This window comes from Clavelina lepadiformis, chromosome 6, assembly GCF_947623445.1.
Source record: "Clavelina lepadiformis chromosome 6, kaClaLepa1.1, whole genome shotgun sequence".
NCBI lineage: Eukaryota > Metazoa > Chordata > Ascidiacea > Aplousobranchia > Clavelinidae > Clavelina > Clavelina lepadiformis.
This window is the reverse complement of record NC_135245.1, coordinates 5,240,839-5,268,596: the sequence shown is the minus strand read 5'-3', so window position 1 is coordinate 5,268,596 and position 27,758 is coordinate 5,240,839. Positions and strand designations below refer to the sequence as shown.

Here is a 27,758-nt window from a genome sequence, read left to right as displayed (position 1 = left end):
AGTTGCCTTAACCCCTATGACCCAAACTCTCCCTTCTCATGATTAAATTAGTAAACTAAACTGTGAATTTGAAAAAAAGGTTATTTTTCAAATAAAAATAACGTTGTTTCCTTAAGTTAATACTAAAGTGATCTAAATTAATTTATAACTAGTCCCCTCCAATCCAAACTCTCACTTCTCATGAATAAATTACATCAAAAATAGATTGATTTGGACAAAAAATAGAAGTCAAGTCAAGTTAGACCTCTAGAATATGAGCTTCATCGTTAATCACTTTGCCGCTGCATTGCTTTCTTCCTTCATTCAAAAGGAGAGTGATAAACCCATCAGCGAAAATCTGCCGGACGCCGGTGAAATTTGATTTTTTTACCAGTCGCCTGTTACCAAAATAGCCTAGCTTTACTTGGTTGTGAATGTGACATTGTTGTCACTTAAATGTAGTTGTGCACTTTTGTACTAGAATGGTCTGTGTTTCGTGGCAGCTGCAGACCTTAGATAAGTTTCAGATGAAATTTTTGCACACTTGAAATTTCATAATATTTACTAAACTAGTCGCTTAATACTTCAAGCTGACTCTCCTATAAAAGATTTGTTCGAATGTTATGCTAATCTGCAACCTTTGTGGTATCTGTTAAAGCGAGACGCTGCAATGCTTTTTACAAAGCACAAAGTAATGACATAATAATACCTGTGAAAAAGTTACAAGATCTTTCAAAAATTTTTAGAATCATTAAACCGTGATGAATGAGCAAGGCTCGCTTCATAAATTCAGCCATAATGATTGGCCAAATTTTAAGGAGAAACGATGGAAATTTGTTTGTCTCAGAGGATTTTGCAATAAGGTGTTAGATAAATCTTCAGTATATCGGTAGTTAGGTTACTTGTTTTAGCCTAGATAAGCCCGGAAAAAAGATCGAATAGGTGCACACTTACCTAGCCGTAGCACTCCTGAGCTAGTGTGGGTCTGCACAACCAAGATCTTGGCGAACCTGCCATGAACTATAGACGGGGCACTAGATCCAGTGTTGGCTGTTGCATTGTGGTATGGTACTTTGGTAACTGGAATAAAGTGTATAGCGATAAGGCTTAGAATACAGTTTAACTCTAATCTAAAATTTTTTTTTCAAACAGTGTAGGCTTGATAGGTTTGTTGCTGGAATTTGTGCAAAGTATTTGTTAATTATGGCGTGCAACAGAATTTGCCATCTGCGCCATCATATTTCCCTGTATAAATTACCAAGGTCAATATATGTTTTAAATGCACCATACCGATCATATTCTGTTGTTTCAACAATATCTGTTTTGAAAGATAATTATCACTGTTATAAAAGAGGATATTCCCAGCAGCACAAAAGTATCTTAAGGCATCAACAAGAAAATCACAAAATAAATTGGACCTTGCTTCAGTCTCGAGTAATGCATCTTTCCAGACCCAATTTTGATAAATCGAAGTTAGAAGATTCTTTGAAGGAGAAAAAGAAACAAAAACAGGGTTTGCAAACAGGTGCGAGTGCGACAGAGTCTATGGAATCTGAGTCTGTTTTGGCAGCAGAAGATGGACCTAAGACTAGTAGCACTTCACCCAGCACAAACGCTGTTGAACCTGTGAAGAAATCTCTGTGGATTCGTTTTATAGCAGAGGTGAAGCACTATTACCACGGTTTTCGTTTACTTGGATTAAATACAAAAATTGCCTCTCGTACATTGTGGAAAATTCTCAGAGGGAAGCCTCTTGTTAGACGGGAACGCAACCAGTTTCGAAGGGCTGTGGCTGACATATTCCGCCTGGCACCATTTTCAGTATTTATTATCATACCATTTGCTGAACTGGCGCTACCTATTGTTCTTAAACTCTTCCCGAATATGTTGCCTTCGACTTTTGAATCCTCGTCAACAAGAGAAGTGAGACTTAAAAAAGAGCTCAAAGTTAAACTGGAAATGGCAAAATTTTTGCAAGATACTGTTGAAGACATTGCCGTACGTACTAAAAAGTCTGCTAAGAAAAATGATGCTGCTCAGGATTTTGCTGCTTTTTTTCACAAGATCAGAAGTACCGGTGAGGAACCAACAAATGAAGAAATAATCAAACATGCAAAACTATTCGAGGATCAGTTGACTCTTGACAATATGACTCGTCCACAACTGACAGCTTTATGTCGATTAATTCAAGTCCCGGCTGTTGGTACCAATGAAGTGTTGCGATTTCTCCTGCAAATGAAGCTTAATAGACTTCATGCTGATGACCAAATGATCAAAGATGAAGGCATAGATACACTGACTACTGCTGAGTTAATGGCAGCCTGTCAAGCTCGAGGTATGAGGTCTCTTGGTGTGCCAAGAAGTCGTCTAAAGCAGCAGCTTGAAGAATGGGTTGACCTTCACTTGAACAGAGATGTTCCTAATTCTTTACTATTGTTAACTCGTGTGTTGTACTTGCCAGACACTGTACCTGTTGAAACTAGGGTAAAAGAGGCAATATCCAAGTTACCTGACAAAGCTGCTGAACAAGCTGAAGTGAGAGCAGCAGAACTGAACTTGGAGCGAGTGGATAACGTCACTAAATACAAAGTGGCGAAATTAGAAAGCACTGATATTGATGTTGAGCAGGAGAATGTTGAACTTGATACGGTTTCACAATCACCATCTTCCCAAGAAACCCAGGAAACAGAAAAAGATGATGGTAAGGATAAGGGGGAAGGTCCAGGTACAGGTGCAGGTGCAGACAAGGAAGGAGTAGATGAGACCTTACCAGAAGGCCCGGTTTTAAAAGATAATGCTAAAGTAGTGTGTGATGACAACAAGATCACCCACGAAGAAATCGACGTCATTGAGCAAGCTATGAACAAAATTAAGAAAACTGATGCTGTTATGAATACAGATGCAGCAAAATCTGAATTGAAAGAGCTCCAAGAAGATGTACAGGAGTATAAGGATGATGTCAAGTCATTGACAGAGGAGTTAAAAGCTGAGGAGGATTATGTTGAGCCAAAAGACACAAAAGCTGGAAAACGCCTGCAGAAACAGATCGGAAAATTTATTGGACAGGTAGAAGGTATCCTGAATAACCTAGAAGAATCAAAGCGTCAAGAGGAAAAGAAGAACGGAGTGACTCGAACATCTGTAGCAGTTGCAGAGCTTGTCAGTGCTGTGCAATCTCTCACAAGAATACCTGAATCGAAACTTCTTAATATATTTGTTTCTTTGGATTCAAACAAAGATGGCAAAATTGATGTGGACGAAGCAGGCCAGGTTATAGAACTCCTAAACAAAGAAGATGTTGAAGTTACTCCTGAACAACTGGAGGAAATCGTAAAGCTTTTGCATGACCAGTTGGTTGATCAAAAAGAAACTTCCAAGAAAGATCCAACCATCAACTTACATTAATGTGCATTTGCTAGAATATGTTTAGGATTTTTTTAATTAACTTAAGAACTGTTTAATTCAAGGCAAAAAGTTTTGCAAGAGCTTATCATTTATTTATATAATTGTTTGCTTTTTAAGTAAATTTTGAAATTATTGTTCATCTATGTAGCCCACAAGATGATACTTGCCACAAAGACTGGTGAGATCTTGCTAATTGGTCAAGTGCCATTATAGCTTCTGTGGTCATTTTAGATGGTTTATTTATTTTAGTTGCAAAAATGGAATTTGCTCAAGATTGTAGTTACTAGTCACTACAATCAGTCCTTTATTTTTGGTACTAGGTACCTAAGTTATTTGCAATTAAATGTGTTAGTGTTAGTGTGTGTACTTGTACAACATTGATCTTTTTCCCTTCAGTAATTTTTTTGGTGTCAGCTGATTGTAACTATGCTCCTTTTAAAGAATATGAAGTTAATTAGTTTAGACCATTTAAAATTAATTCAAAGAATAATGTGGCCTGACATGATAACAATATATGTCAAAAGTTTGCGATTGAAAGAGTTATGCTAGTATTTGAATGTTGATAATATAATTACAAGTCCCAAGTTTTATATTCTACAAAACCTGATTTGCTGTATGCAATGCAACTTTAAAAATACATGCTAGCATAAACGTTCCTGTGGTTTTCTGAGTTGGGCACAAATACTGTTCAGATCATGGGAGTGTTGCTCTTGCTTACACCGATATTTTCAACTATACATTTTAGCATGTTTTAAGGGTGATGTTTTATTCATTTATAGGAATGTTTACGTAATACGGATTGTTGAACAAGGAATGACTTAATGTTTTGGTGAGTCTCACAACTCACAAAAGTCATTTTTGTTCCAATGAATGTGAATGTTTACATCAACTGCTATTACCAATCATTATTATGATTCCTCAATTCATTTAGCAGATTTGGTGTTAATTCTGTTCAGGCATTCTGCAAGTTCTGTTGTTGCTAGTAAAAGTCTTTGATACAATCAGTTGCAGTATAAGCATATACCATCACACGTAGTGAAAATGCTTTTACCTTTACTTGACTTTGTGTGTGGTTATTTTTATCTATGTTTGTGTTCTAGACAACGACTCCAGACATGATATATATTTGGCGAAGTGATCGTTAAATTGCATATTTTATATCGAAAATTGTGTAAAACGTGACTGCTTAGGTATTGCAGCTGTCACATCAACAAGAAATAGAACATGGTCAAAACTTGTCTATAAAGTAAAACTGATTTAGGCATAAGAATAAAAGTGATTTATGCTCTCGCTATTCATTTCAAAGCCATCCTTCATTTAGTAGGCAGCAGATATGTACACTAATTCATGTGTGTGACTGTGCTTGTTGTGTGTTTAAATGTGCTTCAATACTAGCAAAAGTTGATGTTTGTGATTCATAAAAACGCCTCAAAACAGTGAAAAAAAATGAAATAGGTTCCTATACTTACAAAAACGTTTGTGAAAAATACACTGGCATAGTTTTGTATTATGCTTTACACTTGTGAATTTTACTTTGTTTTATTGTTTAATTAACTGGTTTTAATGAGCTGCAACTTCTGTTGTTTGAATCTAGTTCAGGTACCACTAGTGAATGCAGCATTTCAGTTTGTGCAAGCCTCAATTCCAAATAAAATCTAAATACACTTTATATTTATTGACAATCGTTTTTCGCTAGAAAAATAAACTTCTGTTCGGCCGCAGTTACTTTGCGCAGCTCTTATCAAAGAATGAAATTATAAAGTTTTGGATCGAAATGGATGGAACAGAAGTAACAGTGAAACAAGAGAACCATGATGCATTGGAATTGGAGGCTGAGTAAATATAACTTTATTTTTTTAAACTTGTCCATGGAAAGCAGATTTAAAGACCTGTTTAAGATGATTCAATTGAGACAATGAATCACTTAAAAGCATGCTTTTGAGTCACAAAAACATACACGCATTAAGATATATCCAGAACATTTTGAGATAAAGATTTCACTATCATTTCGGAAACATACTGCGCTACAGTAACTCACTTTTGTTTAAAGTATTGTTAAGTTTTATGCTTCACTTATTTTTCTGTTGTGACAGAATCATCAATCTTTGCGCAAGCAATGCTAAAGGCATCAGTGACAAAACAATAGAAAATGCAATGTCAACTGTAGATGTTCGTCAAAGAGTGGCCGCCATTAATAGGCTACTTACTATGGTAATAAAATAGTTATTATTAGACGGTAACCTCGTAGTTTAGTATTGACTCTGTTTCTTGTTTAGGGAAAAATCGAGGTTTTAAAAGGCTCATCTGGTCTTCTTTACAGATTAAAGAGTGCATCTGCTATAAGGTGATATATTTATTTCAGGGTTGCATTGGATTTGTACCCATGTGGAATTTACGTATATACTCACTTGATAAACCTTTAGTTTTAACAACAGTTCATAATCAGCTAATGGCAAGATATTAATTACGATTAATAGAATTAAAAAGAGTAACCTTTAACCTCTCAACAAATTATGCTTATGGCTATCATTGTTGCCTCGTTTTAGCTACTGGTGGTGTCTGTTATACACATTTTGCTAAGTCTTAGCATGTCAGCACATTTATTTTCAGCAATGTTAAAGGCGTTGACAGTCAGGAAAAGCTTGTTTATCAAGTCATTGAGAGTGCAGGAAACAAGGGCATATGGACGCGTGAAATTCGCTACAAATGCAACCTAATGCTGACTGAAGTGAACCGGATACTTAAAACCTTGGAAAGTAAGAAGCTCATCAAAGCAGTCAAGTCTGTTGCTGTATGTAATTCTGCTCAACTTTTTAAATAGTACAATACGCATTTGTTATTTTTCTGTTATTTTAAGCTAATTGTGTTATTTTATTCAATATTTTTTTGTGTTGTGAATGCAGCCAGAAATTGAATCAATATATTTTGTCAGTAGGCATCTAAGAAGAAAGTGTATATGCTCTTCAACCTCCAGCCCGATCGCTCGGTGACAGGTGGTGCTTGGTATAGTGATCAGGATTTTGAATCTGAATTTGTTGAGGTTCTCAATCAACAATGCCTGAAGTTTTTGCAACAGAAATCAGAAACTGCTGAAACAGATGTAAGCCTGCTGCTCAAATTTTTAAATATTTTGCTAATTAAATAATAATTATAACCAATAATTTTTAAATATAATACTAATTAAAATTTTTAATGTGTTGTTTTTGTGATATCATTTCAGTGCGGTCTTTCTCCGATAGCAAAAAATGCAGCTTCGTTTTGCTCTTCCCAGGAAGTTCTCAACTTTATTTCGAAACTTGGAATAAGCAAAGTAATTTGGAATGCACATGTTTTCCTCTGTGTCCACTTGCAAGTTTATACAACCAGTTTTTCTCACATATGAAGGTTGATTTGTCTGCTGAAGACATCGAGACAATTCTAAACACGCTAATTTATGACGGAAAAGTGGAAATGACAGTTGTGCCAACTGCAGAAGGGGAGAACTTGAAGCATTTTCGATACATCAAGCCCTTGTTGGAGCCGACCAATTTCACAAGGACTCCTTGCGGCATTTGCCCTGTAAGCAGAGCATACCTGCTTCAAGCTGCTTGTGATAACATAAACCAGTCAATTACAATTTGAGACGTCTCTGAAAAATGGTTATCTACTTACTATGGCAACGCTTAGTGTGATGCCAGCAAATTTTATGAAGTTAACAGCATTGATTGATTGAGTTAAGTCATAGTTTAGGATGACTTTTGACTTGGCTTAAATCCAACAGCCCATTTGATTATGCCTCAAAGTTAGGTTTAGTTTTTGCGTCGTTTGGTGTTTTTATATTGGATAATGCACTATATAAATGCGTTAATCGTTGTATTTTTACCATAAAATTATGCAGGACAGAACTGCCAAGTAGCACGTTTGTTTACTTACAAATCGATGTATGTTGTTTTTGTAGGTATTTCATCGGTGCTACCCAACTGGAGAGATTTCCCCACAGACTTGCGTTTATTTGGAAGAATGGATGGATTACTGATAAATAAGGTATCAAAGTACTGATTTGCAAGAAAAGCAGAAATGAAATGCCCTAGTTTATCGAGGGAAATGCAGCCGATTACTAGGAGCAAAGATTGTTGGAATGGTGATTAAACCTGCTCTATGTTGAGCATTGGTAGTGACACTGCCTTCGTTTAAATAAAACTGTGAAACGGAACCTTCTTGTACTGCTTTTGAGACTTGTATTGATTGCAGGTCAATCTAGCTGGTTGGAGAATAGATTATTAGAATATCAATCCAGTTTGTTTTTTTGCACAATTACGGCATGCATGCCGATACGTATCCCACCGCCTGTCAAACCGAGGCTTGCAAGTCGCAATGGCCGTTTTGTGCCTCTTGTGAAACAGACGCACTTATACTCTTATTGAAATGATGATGTTTTATATTTGTAACTGACACGTTTTATCGAACCTTTTAAGACATTGTCCATTTTCCTAGACATACCAAAGGTAGTCAAGGTTTTCATTCAATACAGGCGGAGTAAAATGGAACTAAATGTGAAAGTGGGACACCGAGAAAAATTGGATGTTTGATGAAAAGCGCGTAATCATGTTTGAGGTGTTTTAGTTTTGATTTTCTGTATTATGTTGGTTGTGACCCTTGTAACTTCGGCTCTAAACTCTTTTGGTTAACTTGTTGTTCTCAAAACGTTTTCTTTTTTGGCTGCAGTTGATCACCTTGAATTAACTCTTTTATAGCGCTTCAAACCTTGTTGATGGTGTGCCTTAAGGGTCTGTAGGCCCATTCGAAGCCCTATCTTAAACAATGCAAAGTAACATTTTTCAATTTGAATTTGCTTCTAAACAAGCCCGGTCACCTCACTGAATTTTTGTATCCGCCGAGATGTAGGATAAAACGACTTAATGCCCAATTTTGAGCAAATTCTCGTATCTGGAATTCTCACACCAAATGCTTCAACTTTTAAACAACTTTTTTCCTTACATTTTTCCAAAAAATCAGCCAAAAAGCCTTAATTTTGAACCAACACAAAATGTCAACTTTAGCCTGAACCTACACTCAGCAAACGCCATAGCAACAACAAACCATCCCAAATTAAGGTCACATGCGCACTGCACCGGAACCACTTTTACTTTTTCTATAGTGACGTCTTGCATGCGACCTTCGTCATGATCGCCGTGTTGCCGTTTCCAAACTGCTCAAAATGGTACTACAGGCCCTTAATGGACATTGACAGCAAGAAGTCTTAAACTCACTTTTAGTCTTGTGTTCATTGCAAATTTCTTGACTTTTTTAGCTGTAGCACTTTACTTCAACCACCCCTGACATACATATGCTTGGTCTAATTAAAATGTTTCCAAGAGAAGATTTTGATAAATTTACTGCAATGTTTAGGCACCACTGCAACAAAACGCAAATTCAATAGAATATAAATCATGACGAAATCAAACAAAACATTTTAAATAGTATGATATTGCACGAGTGTGATTATGATAATCATGGCTACTAAAAGATGATAACAATACTCCAAACGTGATGACGAACATCATGAAACGCTTGCCCTGAATTCCTCCAGAATGAAGGTGGGGATATGCTCTTTCACCATCTGCCAAAAAGATGATTATGGCTACTTACACACTCGGAGCACTAGCGTTCAGACGTTCATAAAAATTTGTAAAAACAATCTTACTGATTGTTTGAAGTTTCCGTAAAAGACAAAATCCTCCAAAAATGCACAAGTGTTAATAGCTTCGGAAGGCAGGTCCATAATCTTATTCCTGGCGACAAAAACGTTCCATTTAATTTTCAGTGCTTGTCATTATTGTTAACATTTCTTGTACTGTTTCATATTTCCCCAAAACCTCATACAGCCTATTCATGCCGTAGTTTAGAACGCTGGTTCAACAGAATTCGACAAAAGGTACAGAGAATTTTGTGCACAGATGTTACGTGCATACAGAACACCTACAACAGTCGAACAGGCAAATTTCTGGTACATCCTGAGGTGTACTTTACTGTACTATTCACCCAATCGACACGTCACTAAAATATCTGGCCAATTAATTACAAGATGATTTTTGACAACAGCTTTCATGACTTACTGTGCCCCGGAAGAATCAATGAAGGAGCGGGTATACTGTCCAAGCATGGTGATGTAATTCTCAGTTTCATTCGGGTGGAATTGCTTGAGAAGTGTCAGCATCCCAATAATGAAAGGAGGTGCATCAACTGCGTCGTTTACTTTCTTGCATATCAGTCCGCCTGGTTAAGGAATTGAGCAGTTTTGTGTTAAGGCATCTTCACAATAAAAAGGTTGTAACCTTTTCAAAATTGCGAGAGAAATTACTATAAAAATCATTCAGCAAATTTGTAAATTTTAAACCTTTCCGCCAGAAGCCTACTTACACAAGGGCTTGTGGTACTGTAGCTTCTGCAGTTGGCTTATTGTAAAGACAAAGCAGAGTAACGCAAAATGAGGCAAGCGTCTGCAACAAGAAAGCAATAAGCACAAAAATACGCAAAAAAGTATCATTTCTCCACAACAATCCTGAAAAAATTGGACAACTTCACTCACTTGGTGGTGACATAAATCTTCTTTAAAGGATCTGACATACCAGCAGCATCAAGAAATGTGGTCAGTTCATACATCATTGGGTTGTCTTCACTTGGATATGGCTTAGTTGGGTCTTGGTAATGGGCCTCAATCGCAGTCATAAGTGCCCTGTAGATTTTGTTTGTTATTCATAGCTATGGAGCAACCTACGAAAAGTTTTCCTCTATGTTTAAATGAAAGCTGTAAAAAATATACTGAAAATATTTTGTATGGATAGCGGAAGAATTGTGTTAACCTATTCGAGTGCTCTGCACACAAATAACATTTTTAAGGTTATTCTAATTTTATAAAATCAATTTTATGAATATTTCAATACAATTGCGGTATACTTGTTCATTGTATTGAGACCAGATGCAAGGAATTTAGAATGGAATTTACAGGAAAAGTTCAACTCATTTGCTATCTGTTGCCTGATGATCTGAATCTGTCCAATTCGCATGACCGCTTCCACAAAATTTGGCCACACTTTGCCAGTTCGTTGAAGTACATTAGAATAAACCTTTGTTGGGTTATCTAAAAAAACAAAAAAGTTGATCATGATAAAAAGATTACGGTTACTACCGAGATTAAAACAATAATACAGCCATCACTACAACGCCCTTTTTATGTTAACAACCTATTAATTTGTTGTGTGGGACAAGCTGCTTCTCAAGATTGTTGAAAAGACCCATCCAAAACTTGTCCTTTGCTATATTCTGTTGCGTGATACGAATGAATTGCTGCAGCTCTCGAACAACCATGAAAGAGAACAGACGATCCAAGCCACATAAACCATAAGTTCCAAGACTGTCCAGGATGCTGAACAAACAAGCATGTGCAAAGCTACTTAACTTCTGGCGAATATGTTAGCAGTTCAACAATACACAATATCCTTAAAAAAATATTTAAAACCATCTGTGGTTGTCTGGTAACCTTAACTAAGATAGAACTTCTAAGTTGAAGATAAAAACAACATTTTTGAAAAACCTGCAAGCTGCAAGCAAACTTACTGTTTGAAAACCTTAGCGTTGAGAACTTCTTGTCTGGTTTTGATGTCATACCATGTTCCAAGTAAATCGACATAAGATGTAGTCCTAAAATAACAATACAAAATGCATAACATCTTTATGCAAGTTTTACAAGAACATATACCATCCGTTACTTACCTTCCATCTGTCATCCTCAGTAGTTCCCTGGCTAGCCGACCAATGAAATTGATGGAATTGTCGACGGGAAGAAAACGTGGAATTGGTATGTCTTTGGATTGATACAAACTTTCATAATCTTGAACCTGGCACCAAATAGAAAAAAGTAAACCTTCTATTGCATGCTCATGGATTCATCAATAAATGCAGCGTTCTGATGAGAACAACTGCTACCTTTCACCAAATACCAATTTCACGATTGCGTATTACTTAACTGATATGAGTCAACGCCATATATTACCTTTTGCCTCAAAAAGCTGTTGCATTCCTGTTCCACGTTATAATTGATGATTCTCATCATTTCCTTCTGCCAGATCTTTAGACCGTAAATGTTGACATAATCCTGAAATATTTAGAAATTACTGGCATTACTGATATAACTCATGGACATGTCACATGAATATTTTAATCTAAAACACACTCTTTACACAAATTGCAGTAGACATTTGATTAAGCAAAACAACGGCATACAAGTGTTTTAATATACCTGAATATATTCAAACGACCTCCTGAATCCATCCATGGTCTGTGTGAGGGTTTTTAATTTGGTCATCAACTCAGACATCTAAACATAGCAAAAATATGAAAACAAATTTTATAAGTACTGTATCGGTTTATAATGCTCACTATTATTTGTAGCTTATGAAAAGTTCGCAAGTGTTTGCAAAAACGTGGACGGATAAAGACATAAAGTCATAACTACTTGCCTTAGCTTTTGGGTTAAACATGAGAATCGTGTGCATGGCAGATGCAACCTGCATCACGAGCTCCTTTCTTATTCCATCCTCCAGGAGTTGCTTGGGATCAACTTGAATGATTCCAACAAGCGTGGTTTTCATCATTAGCACACCCTCAGTGAACACTGAAATGCCGTGTGTTAGCTTAGCCACCTGGAGACAGTGATGAAAAATTTATGTATTTGTCTTGACAAGAATTCCTTTTCACATAAAAAATTGATAGCATAGAAAACGTGTCTAAATCAAAACAGCTTCTGAGTTTTAACAAGCGTTAGAACTAAATAACAGAAGCTAAATTACGAAAGATATCCAAATATCACCATTATTCTTTTATATTCAAGTCTTAAAACCTCATATCTGCTGTCAAGTTGAGCATATTCTTTCATCTTGTCTTTTTCCAATCTTGTTGGAAGTTCTTGTATGGCAGTGGTTTGTATTTGGATAATACGAGCAAGCAGACCAAACATAGTTTGTGGGATGATTTGTAGCACCTTCACCACAAAGAAAAAAGTGCAATAGATTGAGGAGTTAAAAAAAATAAAAAATAAAGCAATTGGACGAACTTCTAAAAAGCCTTTTAAAAGCATAGTGCTCAATAGACGACCAGGAAATTCTGCAACTAAAGCTGTATTTTAAATATATCTACAACTAAATAATTGTCATAACACCTTTCGAACATATGCCACCAATTCTCCTGAGTAATATTGTGAAACGCTCAACAGGTCTTTGCTGTTGGCCTGATTTATTCGCAGTAGAGGAAGCTCAAGAGCTGATGCCAACTTGAGGAAAGTTGCTCTTAATTTGATGACCAACGATGCGTTCGTTTTTATGCGTTGTTGCATAAGATTGGTGTAACTAAAAGACGGACATTTGGAGTTGCATCACAGTTATCTGTACAACGAAGCCTGTAACGCCTCATCATCTATGAAAATGAGGAACGTACTGTTGATCAATGAGTATCCAAGCATACGATAGGTCAGCAACGATCTCAATAGTAATAAGGACCTCCTCCTTGATGTTGACTGTGCGTATCATCTGATGAAGGTACTGCCTTGTGTCAGCCAGGAACTGTTTAACCTATTTAAATGAAAAACACATCATTTTAAAATATAAACATGTGACGGTATGTTCAAGTGCTAAGTTTAAAAGCTTTCATATCAAATGTAATAATTCAAAAGTTAACAACCATTTCCTTCGTTTGACAGAAGCTTCAAATGAACTGTAACATTATTTCATGTCTACACAGAGCACTAAATTTACACTCTCAATGCTTATACCTGCAGATTGTTCTCAAGTTGGTGAAACTCTTGCACACCCTCAAGTGCTTGCATTAACTGAACCATTTTTCGACCGGCTGAAGTGGAATCGGAATAGTCCAAAGTTGAAATCTCCTTTGCCATCAGCTCAAACCAGGACTTAAGTTGGTCTGCGAAAGCATGACACATGCGGAAGTTAAAGTTACGGTAAATTGTTAGCAAAGAAACTTTAACTTCAATTCTTACCATTTTTTTCGATTCTTGTGAGTGGCTTTGTTCCAGAAAATACTTCAGCAAGTTCGTTCATGCGTTCAACGCCCTCCTTCTTGTAACTCTCCCAGTTGCTTTCCTTTTTCTTCAGCATGGCCTTAAACATCTACAAAAATGTTTTTCATGAAATTTACAATAAAATTAACTCAAAACTAATACTAACAGTATACCTATAAATAAGAGCGCTAAAAATACTAATTACGACGAAGTACACAGAATTTTATCTTTAGGTGCATTTGAACAATTAAGTTTAGAAAATAAACCACATTAATTCATTTGAATCATTTACATCCTTGACTTTTAGTTCAAGTTGTGCAGTGTTTAATAGCAGTTGGAAAATTTCTTCTTGCTTCACATTGCAACTTGCGAGGATGGCTTCCTTTATCTGACGATGTTTTTTAATTGCTTCATTTCCTATTTAGAATATTCAGTATTACTGTAGAGTGCATTGAATTCAAATCAAAAACACACAGACTAAGATGGTTAATAATAAAATTCCTCATTTAAAACTTTTGGATTAAAACGGTGACTATGTGAATTTTGTGATGTACAGCTTCACTAGCTACCTGTGTTAAGTGTGTGCAACATAAGCCATCTGAGAGTAACATTGCATTCTCTCAAGCAGTTCATTAACTTTGGAATATTGTCCAACAAGTAATCTTCAGTCAAAACACCTTCTTTAAGGAAGTGAGACACCATTTGGTAAGTTTTCTTTAGTTGCTGTCCATGCTGTTGAGCCTGTTTGAACATATGTGGAGTTGTTTTTTGTCACTTCCTGTTTTTTTAAATAAAACCTTTTTTGTTGAAGAGCAATATAACTTAAAATATAGAACAAATTTGATGTTAAAATAATAAGATATAGCCTACTGAACATTAAAGCCATTCTAGGTTTACTTCTAAAGCAATGTGTCAATAAAAAAATCTGCGTAAATGTTGACAGTATTTGTATTAATTGCATGTTATTATGTTTACAGCTTTTCAGCAAACGTAGCCGGAATTCAATAACTTTTGATGAAGTTTTCACACATTCACTACATTTTAAAGTGTGGGAACCAAATCAAACACTTTTCCATTTCTAGTATCTTGTTTTAAACTCAAATTGCTATGCTTTTACTTTATGACAAGTTTTATTTTCTACCTCATCTCTTTCACCCAAGTTTGGTTTCTTTCACAGTTGTAACAGAGTCGGAGCCTAATCAACATGAGTTCAATAAGTCTACGCAGTATGTGTTGGAAGGGTATATATAACAAGCTGTTTAATACTAAAGCAAACATGCAAATTTCAGGTTTTCTGTAATACCAATTCTACTGCTAGACACAGCTAAGTGGAAAGTAATTCTTAAGCCATTTTACGGTTGGTTGCCATATTACTTTAAAACAGTAGTGGGTGATGCACTACGTCATGTAGCCAAGCACTCTAAATTTATTTGTCCAGTTCTTGCTGTAATTCTGGTTTTAATTAATGTGGCAATAGATGCATATCACGCTTTCTTATATTTTGTGGGGAAGCTGCTTCCCTTGTCATAATATTTTTTATGAAATAATAGTTTGAATTTTATTATAATATATATGAAACATAGACTGTACATATGTTTAAGAAAAGTAAACTGTTAAAAAAAAATTTGAATAACAATATAATAAGCACCAATAAAATATATTACAAGAATTGCAAAATTGTTTTAAAAGTACAAATGATTGTTGGAGCTGTCTTCTCATTTATTGGTGCTTTAATGGCATTGTGGGGTATCGGAAATGGTATGACAACAGTGTTTATTTCGTGGATTAAAAATATCATAAATCCCAGTCATTACAGCAAGTCATAACAAAACTACATTTAGATGTTTTATGTATCATTGAAGAAAAAACACTCAAACAAGACAATCCAACTCAGTCATCATCCAGATACGTTGATATATCACAAAAAATGTATCGATACATAACCACGAGCTAACATAACCCTAAAATGAAATGATACATGCTAGTGCAAAGCATTATGTTATTCCTGCACCAGAATCTCCAGCAAGCAGAAAACCCAAGGAGAAAGTCAGTGGTCTACATTCTATCCGCTGCCTTCAGGCTGCTAGCTTTGAGAATTTTACCTCCAGCACAACTGTACTTCCTGTCGCTGCAGGTGATCGGTTGCCTTTTTGCAATGGAAATCACTATTATGATCAAACTAATATAAGGAGGTAAGTCTGTGTGTCTAGGAAATCAGCTGTTTCCTAACATGTATTGAAAATAAATCTAATTTGAAAACATTTGACAAAAACATTTAATTTGTTCTGCAAATAGTATATGTTAAAACTTTTGTTTCTGGAACAATTATGACTCCTGTTAGTAAGTCCGGCAAGCATTTTCATAACTCCATTTCTCTCCATTCACCTAACTTCTGCTGTATTGGTAGGCATTCTTTTACCTTTGACAATGAAGTATCTAGCAATAAAATTCTTTCGTCGGGCCATTCCAAGTTTGTCTCTGCCCACATGGGTTAAGTCAATCCTTGCTATTGGAACTGCCGGGATCTTGCTCAGTGCAATTGAGATCTACAAAATTAACGCTGCAACACTTGTATCTTTTGCAGAATGTGAAAGAAACTCTCCGGAGTCCCTGGTCAATATGCTACTTTGTGTTATGAAGTCCACGTGTAGGACTTACCTAAACCTCAAACAGTGAACTAAATTTAAAGAAATAAAACCGGACAACATTTATATGTGTACATTAGTGGTAGCATGATTTGTACATTTCAGGAAAACAAAGAAGTGCCTTCTATTCTAATCCAAGGACCCAATCACCAGGACAAATTCTTGTTGCCTATTTTTAAAGTGTTGCAAGACAAAAATGTAACGCTCACTCAAAATCTTTGTGCTCTACTGAAAACAGAAAGCAATAGCTTCCCTTGTGAAATGACAAAGTTTAGTTTTCAATATGACAGTGCAAGTCATGTGATTGTTTACGAAATCAAATCTGAACAATATGAAAATTACACTGCTATAACCAAGAGCTTGCAGGATAACCTCATAATAACCTATTCATGCATTCCAGTGTTTGAGCAACCTTCCCGTATCAAGGGCTGCATTTCAAAGTATGGAAATTCAAAAAGCAATGGCTAGTGACTGCATTTCGATATCTGTCTGGCTACCATTGGAAATCATTGGCTATGCAGCTTTACTCTCCTTAACATTCATATACATCTCAATTGAAAGTGGTGTCAAACTAAAGAAAAAGCTTCGTCAAGTAAACGCACACAAAAGAACAGCGCTTAATAAGCGAATGTTGTTCGGGATGAACAGGACAACCGACGTGTTTTGACTGTTAAACAACCAAGAATGATGAAAGTATCTCGACGTTGCTAGTTTTTCTTTTAGGTAAAGCACACAGCTTACTAGCTTAGTGCTATGTTAGACTAAACTTTTTCAACTGGGATTTCTTTGCCGGCTTTTCAAGACTGCAGGAGTACGTGTTATTTTTTGTGAATCTACCACACAATTTGTGGTGAACATTGACTTGTAACTGACAGCTAATTAACAGATAATAATAATTAAAATTTACTCTACATTAACTGTTACAGTGTATACTGTTTTTGAGCTCCTTTATACTTGCTGGTTTATATTTTTTATGTTGCGTCCAGTATCTGTGTCAGCATGTAAACCTTAAGTAGTGCTTGTACAAACCTGAAATTTGCAGTTGTTTAAATCCAAAGTATTCTGCAAAGCAGTTTTTGCTGCCTTGTATGGCTCCCATGCCTCATTTAAATTGACTATATTGCCCATGTAAATGCTGATTACCTGAATGATAAATGAAAATAAAATTGTTAAATATATAATCTAGAAATGTAAACCTATCACGTATCTACGTAAACAAAGTGAGAAAATAAGCATATTTTACCCAGTTGTCAGGAAAATATTTGTCAACGATTTCTCTCATTTTAGCTTGCTGGGAGTGCAAAACCTCTGGCACAAAATGCAAGACCACATACAGCATTGAAGCCTGATTGGCCAAAGCTGTGCTCCTATGCTCAGGCAATGGATAGGCGGCAACCTTAATAAAAGAGTCTTCAAATTAAGCAAACACATTAAAATGAAGATAAATAGTGGAATTTTTCATACTAATATGCAGCAGAACTTGCTAAAGTTGCCAGTTTCCAAAAGTGGCCACTTATGGCTTCGTCGTAGTTGAGAGCATATTGTTCTCTGTATTACTAGTTTCCACTAAGTTTTCTTCGCCTAATTCGCCACCATTTTTGCCAACTATAACCAGGATAATACGCCTCAGTAATTAGACCTCTAAAAACTTTGCCAGCGTGATTGCATTGCAAAATTTTAATCTGCTACGGCTACACCGCAGTTGCTCCATCAAGTTTTCTATGATCCTGGCAGATGTAACATAATCCCACTGTTTATCACAATATGCGTTTATGGGCGTATTATTTTGCCCTACGACACCGAACTTCTTTAATATTGCTGTTGAGAGTAAATGAACATTACATCATAGCAGAGCCATCAAAAAGGGCTTCCTGTTTGCATTCTTCAGTTTTAAATATTTAGCTTTTACAGAAATATAGGATTATTAAGTATTTGTGGGCCTGAGTATATTAACATGTTTGCTTGCTTAAGTCGCCAGTTCACTTAAGTAATAACTTTTCCCCTTTTGGTGGCAAATTAGGAAAATTCTACTGTTTAACAAATTCCAGGCATTTTCAATATATCATAATAGCAGCTCAAGCACATCCACATCCAGAAGTAACAAGTTACCTGACTGTAAACATCATCAGATCGAAGTCTGCCAATAGCCATGCTAACAAAGACATTATTAACTGGCACACGGGCAAAATAATTTTCCGGATAATTTGCAGGTCTTTTTGCTCCAGGTAAAGGAGAATAACCGGTGCTACGAAGCAGCTTGCAAACATCATCGATATTGCTATCAGAGCCTGCCCCACGCGCAGCTCCACTGTTGGGTAAAATTCAAAGTCAGTGGAGAGTTGCACGATGATCATAAATAAAACAAAACAATAAACCTGTATCGGTAGTATGACACCAGCATCCTTTCTCTGATACAACCGTCTATTTTCATATCCACAAGTAGCAGCATGACTCCATAAAGAAACAAACCCTCACACTAAAAATAATTAATCAACATATTCAATCTTTTTATTTAATCTGCTTTGTCCAACTCTGAATTAGAGTTGGATCAATCTTCCGTAAGCTTTTAATTACAGACATATATTCACAAATTGCTAACAGTTAATTACACAGGCCAACAAAAAAATTTTTTTTCAAAAGGCATGATATGTTAGATCGATTTAGGGGTATATCAGGGGCGCTGAGTCCGAAAATGCCAATACTTTTGCTGAATTGGCTCTAGTTTTTGAGATATTGCTTCTTCCTACATATACCATGAAAAGTTAGAAATGTACGCTAGTGAGTAACATAGGTTAATAAAAACTGAAGCCATGTGAAGCAGTTATTTAGTTTTGCCCGAATGTTGAGTTGTCTGGCACAAATTTCTCGCTTGGGAGGTAAATAAGGCCTTAGATTAGTTTATATCATCTCCAATCAAGCATCGAGGGACTTCTTTCATCTATGGGTCTACTTGAATATAAACCAGAAGAATGGAGGTTATTCATTGACAGCTCCAAAAAAAGTTTGAAATGTGTGCTACTTTACAACGAAAATAAGTTTGCCTGTGTTCCAATTGACCACTCTGTCGTTTTAAACACTAAACTAAACACTGCCAAAGTGTAAGGATGGTCCTGAAGAAACTTTCTTATACTGAATATAACTGGGAGATATGCGTTGAATTGAAAATGGTCAACTTTCTCTTAGGACATTAAGGCGGCTACACCAAGTATCCCTGCTTTGTTTGTTACTGGGATAGTCAGTCCACTGATCAACACTGGATTAAAAAGGAATGGCCCATACGTGATTGAACAGCTTGTGTACGGAGATAAAAACATTGTAAATAAACCATTGGCCAGTCGTGATCGCATCATTTTACTCCCATTGCACATTGAATCAAGGATGAGCATAAAAGTTCACTATCTATTCAGTCACTAGGATCGCTTCCCTGAAAACCTCGCAAATATGAGTGAGGATCAAGGTGAAAGGTTTCACCGAGATATCAAATTAATGGAAGAGAGATAACAAGTTAGATGGGATACTCACATGATGGCAGATTACTGCTGGTGCCTAATTCGAAGCTGTCCACTACAAGACTACAGGCGAAAGTCGTACAAGAGGACTTTCCTGCAGATGACTGCATGATGAAGCTAAATAGAGTAAATAACTAGAGTGCATCTAAGAACTTCATTAACGCACATTCTGAGATGGATTTATTTCTTCGTAAAGTGTTTTGCTTTGAATACTCCGTGATAAATGAAAAAAATTGATTGCTTGTTCCTTTTGTTTGTTTTTACAAATTGTCATCTTTCTTGTGTAGGCTTAGGCATACTTGGTTTGTTATTACCAAATTACTGCTATTTATTGTTCATTTCAAGCAAGTTTTAATGTGGTATTGGAAGCTTAGTCTCACAAATTGCAATATGTTAGGAGAATCTCATGAAAATACGAATAAATGGGGGATTTTTTGTGTTGAATATATGGAAAAGAATAGATTTATGCAATACTTCTTCATTTAGCTAATCTCATTGTGTCTTAGTTTTTGCTCATTCTTGTGGTTTTAGTGCAGATAGACTTAGTAAAACATTTAATATAGGCTGTTCCTTAAGATAAAATGCAACGTAGCTTCAAATTTAAAAAAAACGAACCAAAAATATCAAAATTCGCTAATATCTTAAAAACTAGAGCCAATTTGCAAAAACTAATGGCATTTTCGAGCTCAGCGCCCCTGATATACTCTAAAATCGTTCTTACCTTCCATGCCAAAATTTTTTTGTTGGCCAGTGTTATTTGCCAACTAACCACATGTAAGTATGAAGTGTTTTTTGAAATAGGGTAATAGAAATTTTAAGATTGAAAAGTAACTTTACCATCAGTTGTTTCCCATCTTCATTTATTAATACTGACTCAAGTGTTTGCTGTATGTATACACCTTCATTTAGTTCATCAATAAATCTGAAAAATACATGATTGGACGTTTCATTAAAACCTGATACAGTAGGATGAAAAAATGGAGCAAAACCTATCAAAAATAGCTGATGCAATATGGATATGATGCCAATATTACATTTATAATTAAGAAAACAGGGAATCCTACTGTAGGTACTCAAGGAGTAGTACCTGTTCAGATCCGAAACAAATTTGTGAATGCTTTCAAAGGCTAGGTAAAATCGAGAAAGTATATCAATGTGATTTTCGTGGAACTCATCATCTATATCTTGGAGTTGTTCATTTTGTTCAATGCGATTCTCATAGTACTCTGCAGCTTTGAAGTAACTGAAGTCACAGATAATGCTACCTGAAAATTGACAAAAGACAATGATCAAAGCAAACGAATCATTAATTACAGTAGTAAACAGTAAGATTGGTTGACAGATTTAAAGTTAAGCTTACCATATTTTGCTTGGTCTGCTTTGTTCTCCAATTTAAACACAGGTGGTATAAAATCAGACAGTCGAAGCAACTCTGCAATAATGGCATTACCCCGGCTTATCAGACGCAGCAGGGTCTGCCCACACAAGTTATTTTCAGCTAAAAAATCCTGTGTCATTTCAAGCAAATATCGATTCTGCAGGAGGAGAAACATTTGGTAAATATATAACAGCAGTGATATTAATCTCTGGAACGTTTCAACTTATTACTGAAAACATCTTTCAAAAAATATTTAACGTGAGCTTCAAATAAACTAAGGAAAAAACATTAACAACAACCGTCTTTGTAAAAACTGATAGTCATGCGAAAAGTACAAACAGGATTCAAGAAATGAAATACTACTTAACAATACAATCAAACTGTAAAATTAGCACTTGCTCACTACAACAAAATGTATGCTAGAAACCTTGGTATGTTTACAGGTGGAAAAGATACAGATAAGAAAATCAAACATTGTCTTCATCCGAACATGTTTCCAGAAACAACACTCGGTGGTGAGTTTTATGTCTCTTTCTGCTTCGACTGGTTGTTGGTGAAGTTGCATTGTCAGAAACTTCAACATCTTTTCCCATTAAAAATTCCCGTGTGCTTTTGGACAACGAGTACTCCTTTTCATATTGCTTTATTGCATGCGCCAATGGTTGTACATATACTTCGTCAAAATCAATAACCATTGAACCATCGAGCTTAACCAGTTCATGCTTCAGCATGACTCTCCATCTGTCCTTGATAGTGGTGTGATAAGTCTCTATGGAAAATGAAAATTCATTGCCAATTTTAGCCCATGACCCCAGTCCAAATTCTAGAACTCCAAGTAGTATGAATGCATCTTGCTCGGGGCTCCAGAGTCTCCAAAAAGCCTTGTTTTCACTCTGATTATTTTCGGAAATGTCTTTTGAATTAGTTTTAAATTCATATTTTTTTCGTTTGGAACCACGTATTTTCAGTGGAGTTTCAGGCTTTGTTACGCTAGAGCTCTTTGGTGACTTAACATCTTTGGAAGATGAACACTCCGATTGTAAAAAAGTTGATGCTTTTGTTACCCAAGGCATCAGCGACTTATCTACAAATGAAATGGATTTTTCATCATCAAGCTCTACTAAGCCAAGTTTTAAAAGCGATCTCCAACGATCTTTTATTCGTATCCCTGTGACATAAGCATCAAATGGGAAAGCTTTTTGAATCATCGCCCATTTAGAAAGTCCTATGTTATCAACTCCACATATGATGTATCCATCTGCCTCTTCAGACCATTTCCTTCGTTTAGCAGTTGGTGTAGATGGGTTAAGTATTGGCACGGAAGAAGATTCTGACACGATAGGTGAATTTATGTTTTTCATGTCTTCTCCAATTTTATCTGCAATAACAACTACTGGTGACAACATTGGTGTCTTCACTTTCGTTGCACTGGAATGTTTTTTTACAGGAGTGCTACAGTTGTCACTTAATTTCTCTATGTCATTACTAGAAGTGGAAACATTCCCCTGTTTTGCTTTAGAGACAGACTTAACACTTGGTAAGTTGGTCTCATTCACACTTTTTGTACACTGGATATCATTATCTGAGTTGTCAGTATCTGAATCTGATTCAGCAATGGAAAACTGAAAATCTTCATCACCACTATCAACATCCTCAGCATTCTCGGAAACTTTACCTTCATCCGGAACATTGCATTTAGCCAAATCTGAGTCCCCACTCTCAGTTCTCTTCAAAGGAAGATATAAATCAAAGTTGTTCTCAGATAAACGATTTTCACTGTCTGTTTCCTTTAGGCTTTCTTCATCAATAAGGTTTTGAATATTAGAAGATAAAATATTATTCTCCTCATATTGGTTAATGGCAACTTGCAAACAATTTTTGTAACGTTCATTAAAGCCAGTAAGTGTTATGTTAGCATCAACTACCACAAGTCCTGTTGCCACTAGTTTTTTCCAACGGAATTTCAAGGAAGTAGCTAATTTGTTTTCTGCAAATGGAAACAAGTTTGCAATTTTAACCCAAGATTTAAGACCAAACTCTTGCACTCCTAAAATGACGTAAGCATCTTCTTCGTCAGTCCAGTAATCATCATCATCTTTCGGAAAATACTGCATCAAATGTGGTTTGGGAGATTGTTCACTCTCAAGGGAAGCGTTTTTATCTGATTCAATGACTGGAGCATAAGAAGCACTGTCACTATCTTTAGGTTGATTTGTGGCTTGCATGTTCTCACCAACTGCCTCTTTAGCCTGCGTTTTTGTCAGCTCATTGACTTCTGCCAGTAATTCCACTGGGTTTTCATCCTGGTTCGAGACTTCAGTAGATGAAGCATCATTCTCAATTGTTTTTGGGAAAGCAGAAGCAATTTCTTCTAAATTTTGTGAAATATTTGACACACCTTGAAGCTCTGTTTGCATACTTTCCATGCTACTAGGATTTTGTTGATTACTTCTACTATTGTTCGTATCTATCAAAGTACTTAAATTGTTGTCCGTTGTATTTTCCATGTCGTCTTCTACTGGTTTTTTGTTAAGATAATCTTTATCTGACCTTGACTCAACCGTGTCTTTAGATGTATTTTGAAGTGGAGTACTATAAACTGATGAAACTTGTCCACTGGGTTCTGATGATAGATCGGTGCAATTTAATTCAATTTCTATGACATTTTTTAAAGGACTTCTGCAAACAACTGTTCCATTTTCAGTAACATTCGCATCAGTATAACTATATTCTGGTGCACTAAAATTGCAGGCATTGACATTACCACTAACGTCAGCAGAACCTGGTGATCCTCCAGCTGGTACATCACTGCTTACCACAGATACATGTTTATAAAGATTTTTTAGTCGACTTTTGGTAAGTCTGTTGGCATTTTTGCAAAGATTGTTAACATGTACTGCCATCTCTGGATGTACTTCAAAAAAGGCAGTTGGCTTTTTACTGCAAATTCTGTGTTCCATTCTGTCAAGAAAAGGTGGAGATAGAAGCTCGTTTAATTTTCCAAGCAATTCAAACATTCGTAACACGTAAGTAGAATACGGCTCAATGTTGTCGGAGGTTGTCTGGGCTAGTGCTTCACAAGTTTCCATAACTTTGTTATGAATTTTTCCTTTTGCCTGAGATAAAAAGCTATATGCACTTGCAACTCCATCAGTTTTTAATTTAAAGAGAAATAATTGTTTAAAAGTATCTAGTCGCATTTGATAAAATATGTCTGCAGAATTTTCAAAAAGTGATTCAAGTTTAGTGATCATTTTCAAGGCACCTTCCAAAGGGCAGCCATTGTTATCATCTGCAAAAGTAAAGTCAATTTCATTTCCAGTAGCTACACGCAAGCCCAAGCAAGTAAGCAGCACACGTTTATTCAGATTTACATCAAAGTTATCATTTTCCAGATTAACTTCCTCAGAATTGTAGATTGATTGAAGAAATTCTTCTACCTGCTTCATTATATTTTCTTCAACGCACAAACTGTTGACAGCATCTACCAAACATGCAAACAAGTCGTCCAGTTCCCGTGAATGAGTCTTACAAATATATGACAACGAAGTGTGACACATGGAGTCAGCAATCCATTTTGGCACAGGGTTGGACATTTTACTTTCCAACTAAAAGTCATATGCAATACTTACAAAACAAGCAACCAACTGCACTTGTCAAGCTCTAAGTTATCTTCATAAAAACAAAGAAAGAAGTTTATTATATATACAGATACATACAGAAATGAAGATGAACTGTATGATTGTGTACAAAGAGTGTAACAGTGTAGTGTAGTAAGAGTTTAACCATCTACATCAGGGATTCCCAATCTGTGGTACGTGAAGGTCTACCAGATGGTATGCGAGAAACTCTCATTTTTTCACAAAAACCTGGATTCACAGCTTTCTAGTTTACTTATCGGGTTTTGTTTCGAAATCAATAAATTTTCCTGAAGCCCTGTTGTTCTATGAATTCGTATTGTTTCGTAACAATATGATCTTAAAATACAGGTAATGTCAACAGAGAGCGTTACTTCTCATAAGCGTTATAGATGGTCAAATGATTGCTCATAAGCGTTACTTCTCTCACAGCTTCATAGTAATTCTATGCAAGTACTCGTGGTAATGCAGGTAGCAGTGTAAATGCAGACATGCACGTAATGTGGTGTAAAATAATGCAGGTAATGTATATTATTCTTCTGAATAAACTAAGATTCGATCAAATTAGTTATTCTGCAAGAAATGGTATGTGTTGACAATACAATCTCGTACTACTTGCACTGGCAGCCCAAGTAGTACGAGATTGTAAAAAGGTTGGGAACCTCTGATCTACATACTAAACAAAAGTTACAGAACATTATGTTAAACAAGCTGATCTCAACATTGAGCATGTAAAATGATTATCAGGCTTCTTTTAGTTTTGCACTAGAATTTTAAGAATGCAAAAACGATCTGCGACATCAAAATGTTGAGAAACAGTAGTTTAACCATGTCATGCTAAACAGGCAAGTCTATCTAATTCAGTGGTTCTCAACCTTCTGATCTTGGCGGACCCCTTTTGCTGCTGTCAAAGCAGTGGCGGACCCCTGAAGTGTAAGCAAACTAAGGGTTCTGAGACTGCACTTAAATGTTTCTTTGCTTAGTTTTACTTAATAGTCTTGGTGCACAACTGCGCTATTCATTCGAAATAACATCAAACTTTGCGGATATTTTTACTTAAAATCACTGTATCCAGCTGTCTTCTCGTATATTCCGCAATCTAGTGCATCACAATAGGCCTTCCCTGCGGGTGATAAATCTCAATAAGCTTTTGTATTGTCCCATCACAATAGGCAATTAAGCAAATGTTCAAGCCTATTTCAAAAAGCAATGATAAACAGCAAAAAAATTTTAAAAACTGGTACTTTAAGTTGCAAATTTCGAAGTTCTCACGGACCAACTGAAAACGTTTCGCGGACCCCCAGGGGTCCGCGGACCACCGGTTGAGAACCACTGATCTAATTCATAAACTTGCATTTATTAATAGCATACCGCATACTAGTTATGATAGAACTAAGGTACTTACATAGAAGGCAGTAGGACCTTAATTACTACTTCTAATTACGTTATAAAGAGCATTTTTCAAAAACATGAACCTATTTGCCAGCCAGCATCATGAAAGAACTTTAATTTCAAATGCATTACAATCAAATGTATATTTGATAGCTATAGCATAAATATGGTAACAAGTCAAAAGTGAAAAATATAGTCTTCAGCTAACATAGGCCTTGTAGGGATAATAACTAACATTATTCAAGAAGCCTAGCACCTGCAGTAATACTAATCAATAGGAGTAACAAGATGGCAAACACAAGGACACTTTCAGTGGCATAGCTATCTTATCAAAATTGAGTGTACAAATGGATATTGCATTATTTAACGCTCTTCTTATATCACAAGGATAACCGCATTCTTGCCGAGGCAATGTTTCAACAATCCTAGTAAAAAGAGGAAGCAAAAATATTAAAAAAAATTTTAAAAGTTTTAAAGCAAACATTAGTCTTATGTCGTAATTTCTTTGTAAGGGGACATGACTACGTGAGTCAGACAGTATACTGAACGCAACTAACATAAGTAGAAAGTGATTTACATGTTTTTGTTATGTTTAAAATTGTTTGGGTATAAAAAGTTACAACGAAAAAACTTCATTAAAAACCAAAAATTATTTGGCAACTAAAATTATATTACAGAACATTCCTACAAAACATGGTTTGAACAAGCAATCTTTGGAGAATAGACAGAGTGAGAAGAGAAAACTCACCATGTACCTAATACCTGGCATGTGAAAGGGTGGAAACGCAAACTGACTTGCCTTCTACTCCAGTACTCTGCAAGTTAGCAAGGGTGTTACAACATGAAAAAGCATGATGTAATGTTACTTCATCATTACAGCAATGGCATTAAAGAATTGCTTGAAAATAGACAACTGACAAATCATCACAAGACTTACAGCCTACAATAAAAACTTTTTTTCTATTTGTAAAATTTTTTTTGTCAGTTGTATTTTTAACTATATGATATGGCTGAAGGCTGGCGGCTATGGCAGCATATGCATGTTGCTGTAAGCACAAGCAGCAAATATGTGGAAAAATGTAGGGATGTGCTTCTACGAACATGAATTCAACAATGTCAATCTAAACAATTTGTCTATTTCCAAAAACAAAACCTGATGCATTTCTTAACAAATGTAAGAATTGAAACTGTCAGAGTGTCAGATAGCCAAGATGTTATAAATTGTTAATTGAAAGCAAGTGATATATCATATCAGTAACAAGTTATTTTAAATCAGCTTTTCAAATGTGATGTGCACTAAGATATGAAACGTATATGCGAGAAAGATGCAGTGTTTGTTATATCTAATATAAAGATTAACTACAAAATATTGAAAACTGCAAAAAAGAAGTTGTTTTATAAAGGCAGAATTACATAACAACAATTTTTTTATAATAAACAACACCTAAAATTAGAAAAATTGACCATGGTAATTTGCAATGACTATTGTGTGAATAATTATGAGTGTAACAATATACTTCTTGTGGCACAATTTTTATCTACCTGTACCTTTCTCCTTTTTAAGTACAAATATTTTTTTGAAAAAAGTTCCACATCATTTTTTTATTGTCGTTCAAAGTTAAGGGATCAAGAAGTCTTACTTCAAAAAGTGCTATTTGTGCTGAAACAGTACGTACCAAAAGTTGTCTATTAACTCCATGAGATTTTTATGATTTCTAGTATGCTCTATGGCCATAGTGCTGATATCATAGATTTAATAAA

At 35.7% G+C, this 27,758-nt stretch overlaps 4 protein-coding genes across 8 annotated transcripts; 2 read left to right on the top strand and 2 right to left on the bottom strand.

Moving 5' to 3' along the window:
* Positions 1-1,135: 1,135 nt before the first annotated feature.
* LOC143462859 (mitochondrial proton/calcium exchanger protein-like) lies at positions 1,136-4,978 on the top strand. Its single transcript, XM_076961161.1, has one exon. The coding sequence runs from the start codon at positions 1,183-1,185 to the stop codon at positions 3,382-3,384; it is 2,202 nt and encodes a 733-aa protein (XP_076817276.1). The 5' UTR covers positions 1,136-1,182; the 3' UTR covers positions 3,385-4,978.
* A 106-nt stretch (positions 4,979-5,084) lies between these two features.
* On the top strand, positions 5,085-16,049 carry LOC143462861 (DNA-directed RNA polymerase III subunit RPC6-like). Of its 4 annotated transcripts, XR_013118212.1 has the most exons (12): positions 5,085-5,220; positions 5,478-5,595; positions 5,661-5,728; positions 5,995-6,175; positions 6,320-6,484; positions 6,605-6,694; positions 6,769-6,942; positions 7,322-7,407; positions 12,635-12,956; positions 13,196-14,140; positions 14,413-15,627; positions 15,843-16,049. XR_013118212.1 is itself a non-coding variant. In XM_076961165.1 (9 exons), the coding sequence occupies exons 1-8, from the start codon at positions 5,159-5,161 to the stop codon at positions 7,397-7,399; spliced, it is 936 nt and encodes a 311-aa protein (XP_076817280.1). In that variant the 5' UTR covers positions 5,085-5,158; the 3' UTR covers positions 7,400-7,407; positions 7,895-7,940. The 4 variants fall into 4 exon arrangements, 2 of the variants coding, with proteins under 2 accessions (XP_076817280.1, XP_076817279.1); XR_013118211.1 differs by having other exon boundaries at positions 14,413-16,049; XM_076961165.1 differs by lacking the exons at positions 12,635-12,956; positions 13,196-14,140; positions 14,413-15,627; positions 15,843-16,049 and adding an exon at positions 7,895-7,940.
* LOC143462857 (WASH complex subunit 5-like) lies at positions 8,741-21,426 on the bottom strand. The gene is made up of 26 exons (XM_076961158.1): positions 20,950-21,426; positions 20,677-20,854; positions 20,427-20,511; positions 18,456-18,556; positions 18,190-18,388; positions 17,324-17,476; positions 17,110-17,223; positions 14,005-14,176; positions 13,728-13,852; positions 13,415-13,544; positions 13,190-13,338; positions 12,856-12,989; positions 12,581-12,767; positions 12,263-12,403; positions 11,883-12,065; positions 11,663-11,740; positions 11,417-11,518; positions 11,137-11,261; positions 10,981-11,064; positions 10,608-10,789; positions 10,321-10,504; positions 9,953-10,099; positions 9,784-9,863; positions 9,480-9,639; positions 9,068-9,155; positions 8,741-8,983 (listed from the first exon to the last, which is right to left on the bottom strand). Exons 1-26 carry the CDS (start codon positions 21,140-21,142, stop codon positions 8,924-8,926), a joined length of 3,534 nt encoding a protein of 1,177 aa, XP_076817273.1. The 5' UTR covers positions 21,143-21,426; the 3' UTR covers positions 8,741-8,923.
* LOC143462858 (uncharacterized) lies at positions 21,123-27,634 on the bottom strand. Of its 2 annotated transcripts, none has more exons than XM_076961159.1 (2): positions 26,746-27,634; positions 21,123-26,422 (listed from the first exon to the last, which is right to left on the bottom strand). In XM_076961159.1, exon 2 carries the CDS (start codon positions 24,561-24,563, stop codon positions 21,435-21,437), a length of 3,129 nt encoding a protein of 1,042 aa, XP_076817274.1. In that variant the 5' UTR covers positions 24,564-26,422; positions 26,746-27,634; the 3' UTR covers positions 21,123-21,434. The 2 variants fall into 2 exon arrangements, with proteins under 2 accessions (XP_076817274.1, XP_076817275.1); XM_076961160.1 differs by lacking the exon at positions 26,746-27,634 and having other exon boundaries at positions 21,123-24,259; positions 24,408-24,546.
* Positions 27,635-27,758: the final 124 nt, after the last annotated feature.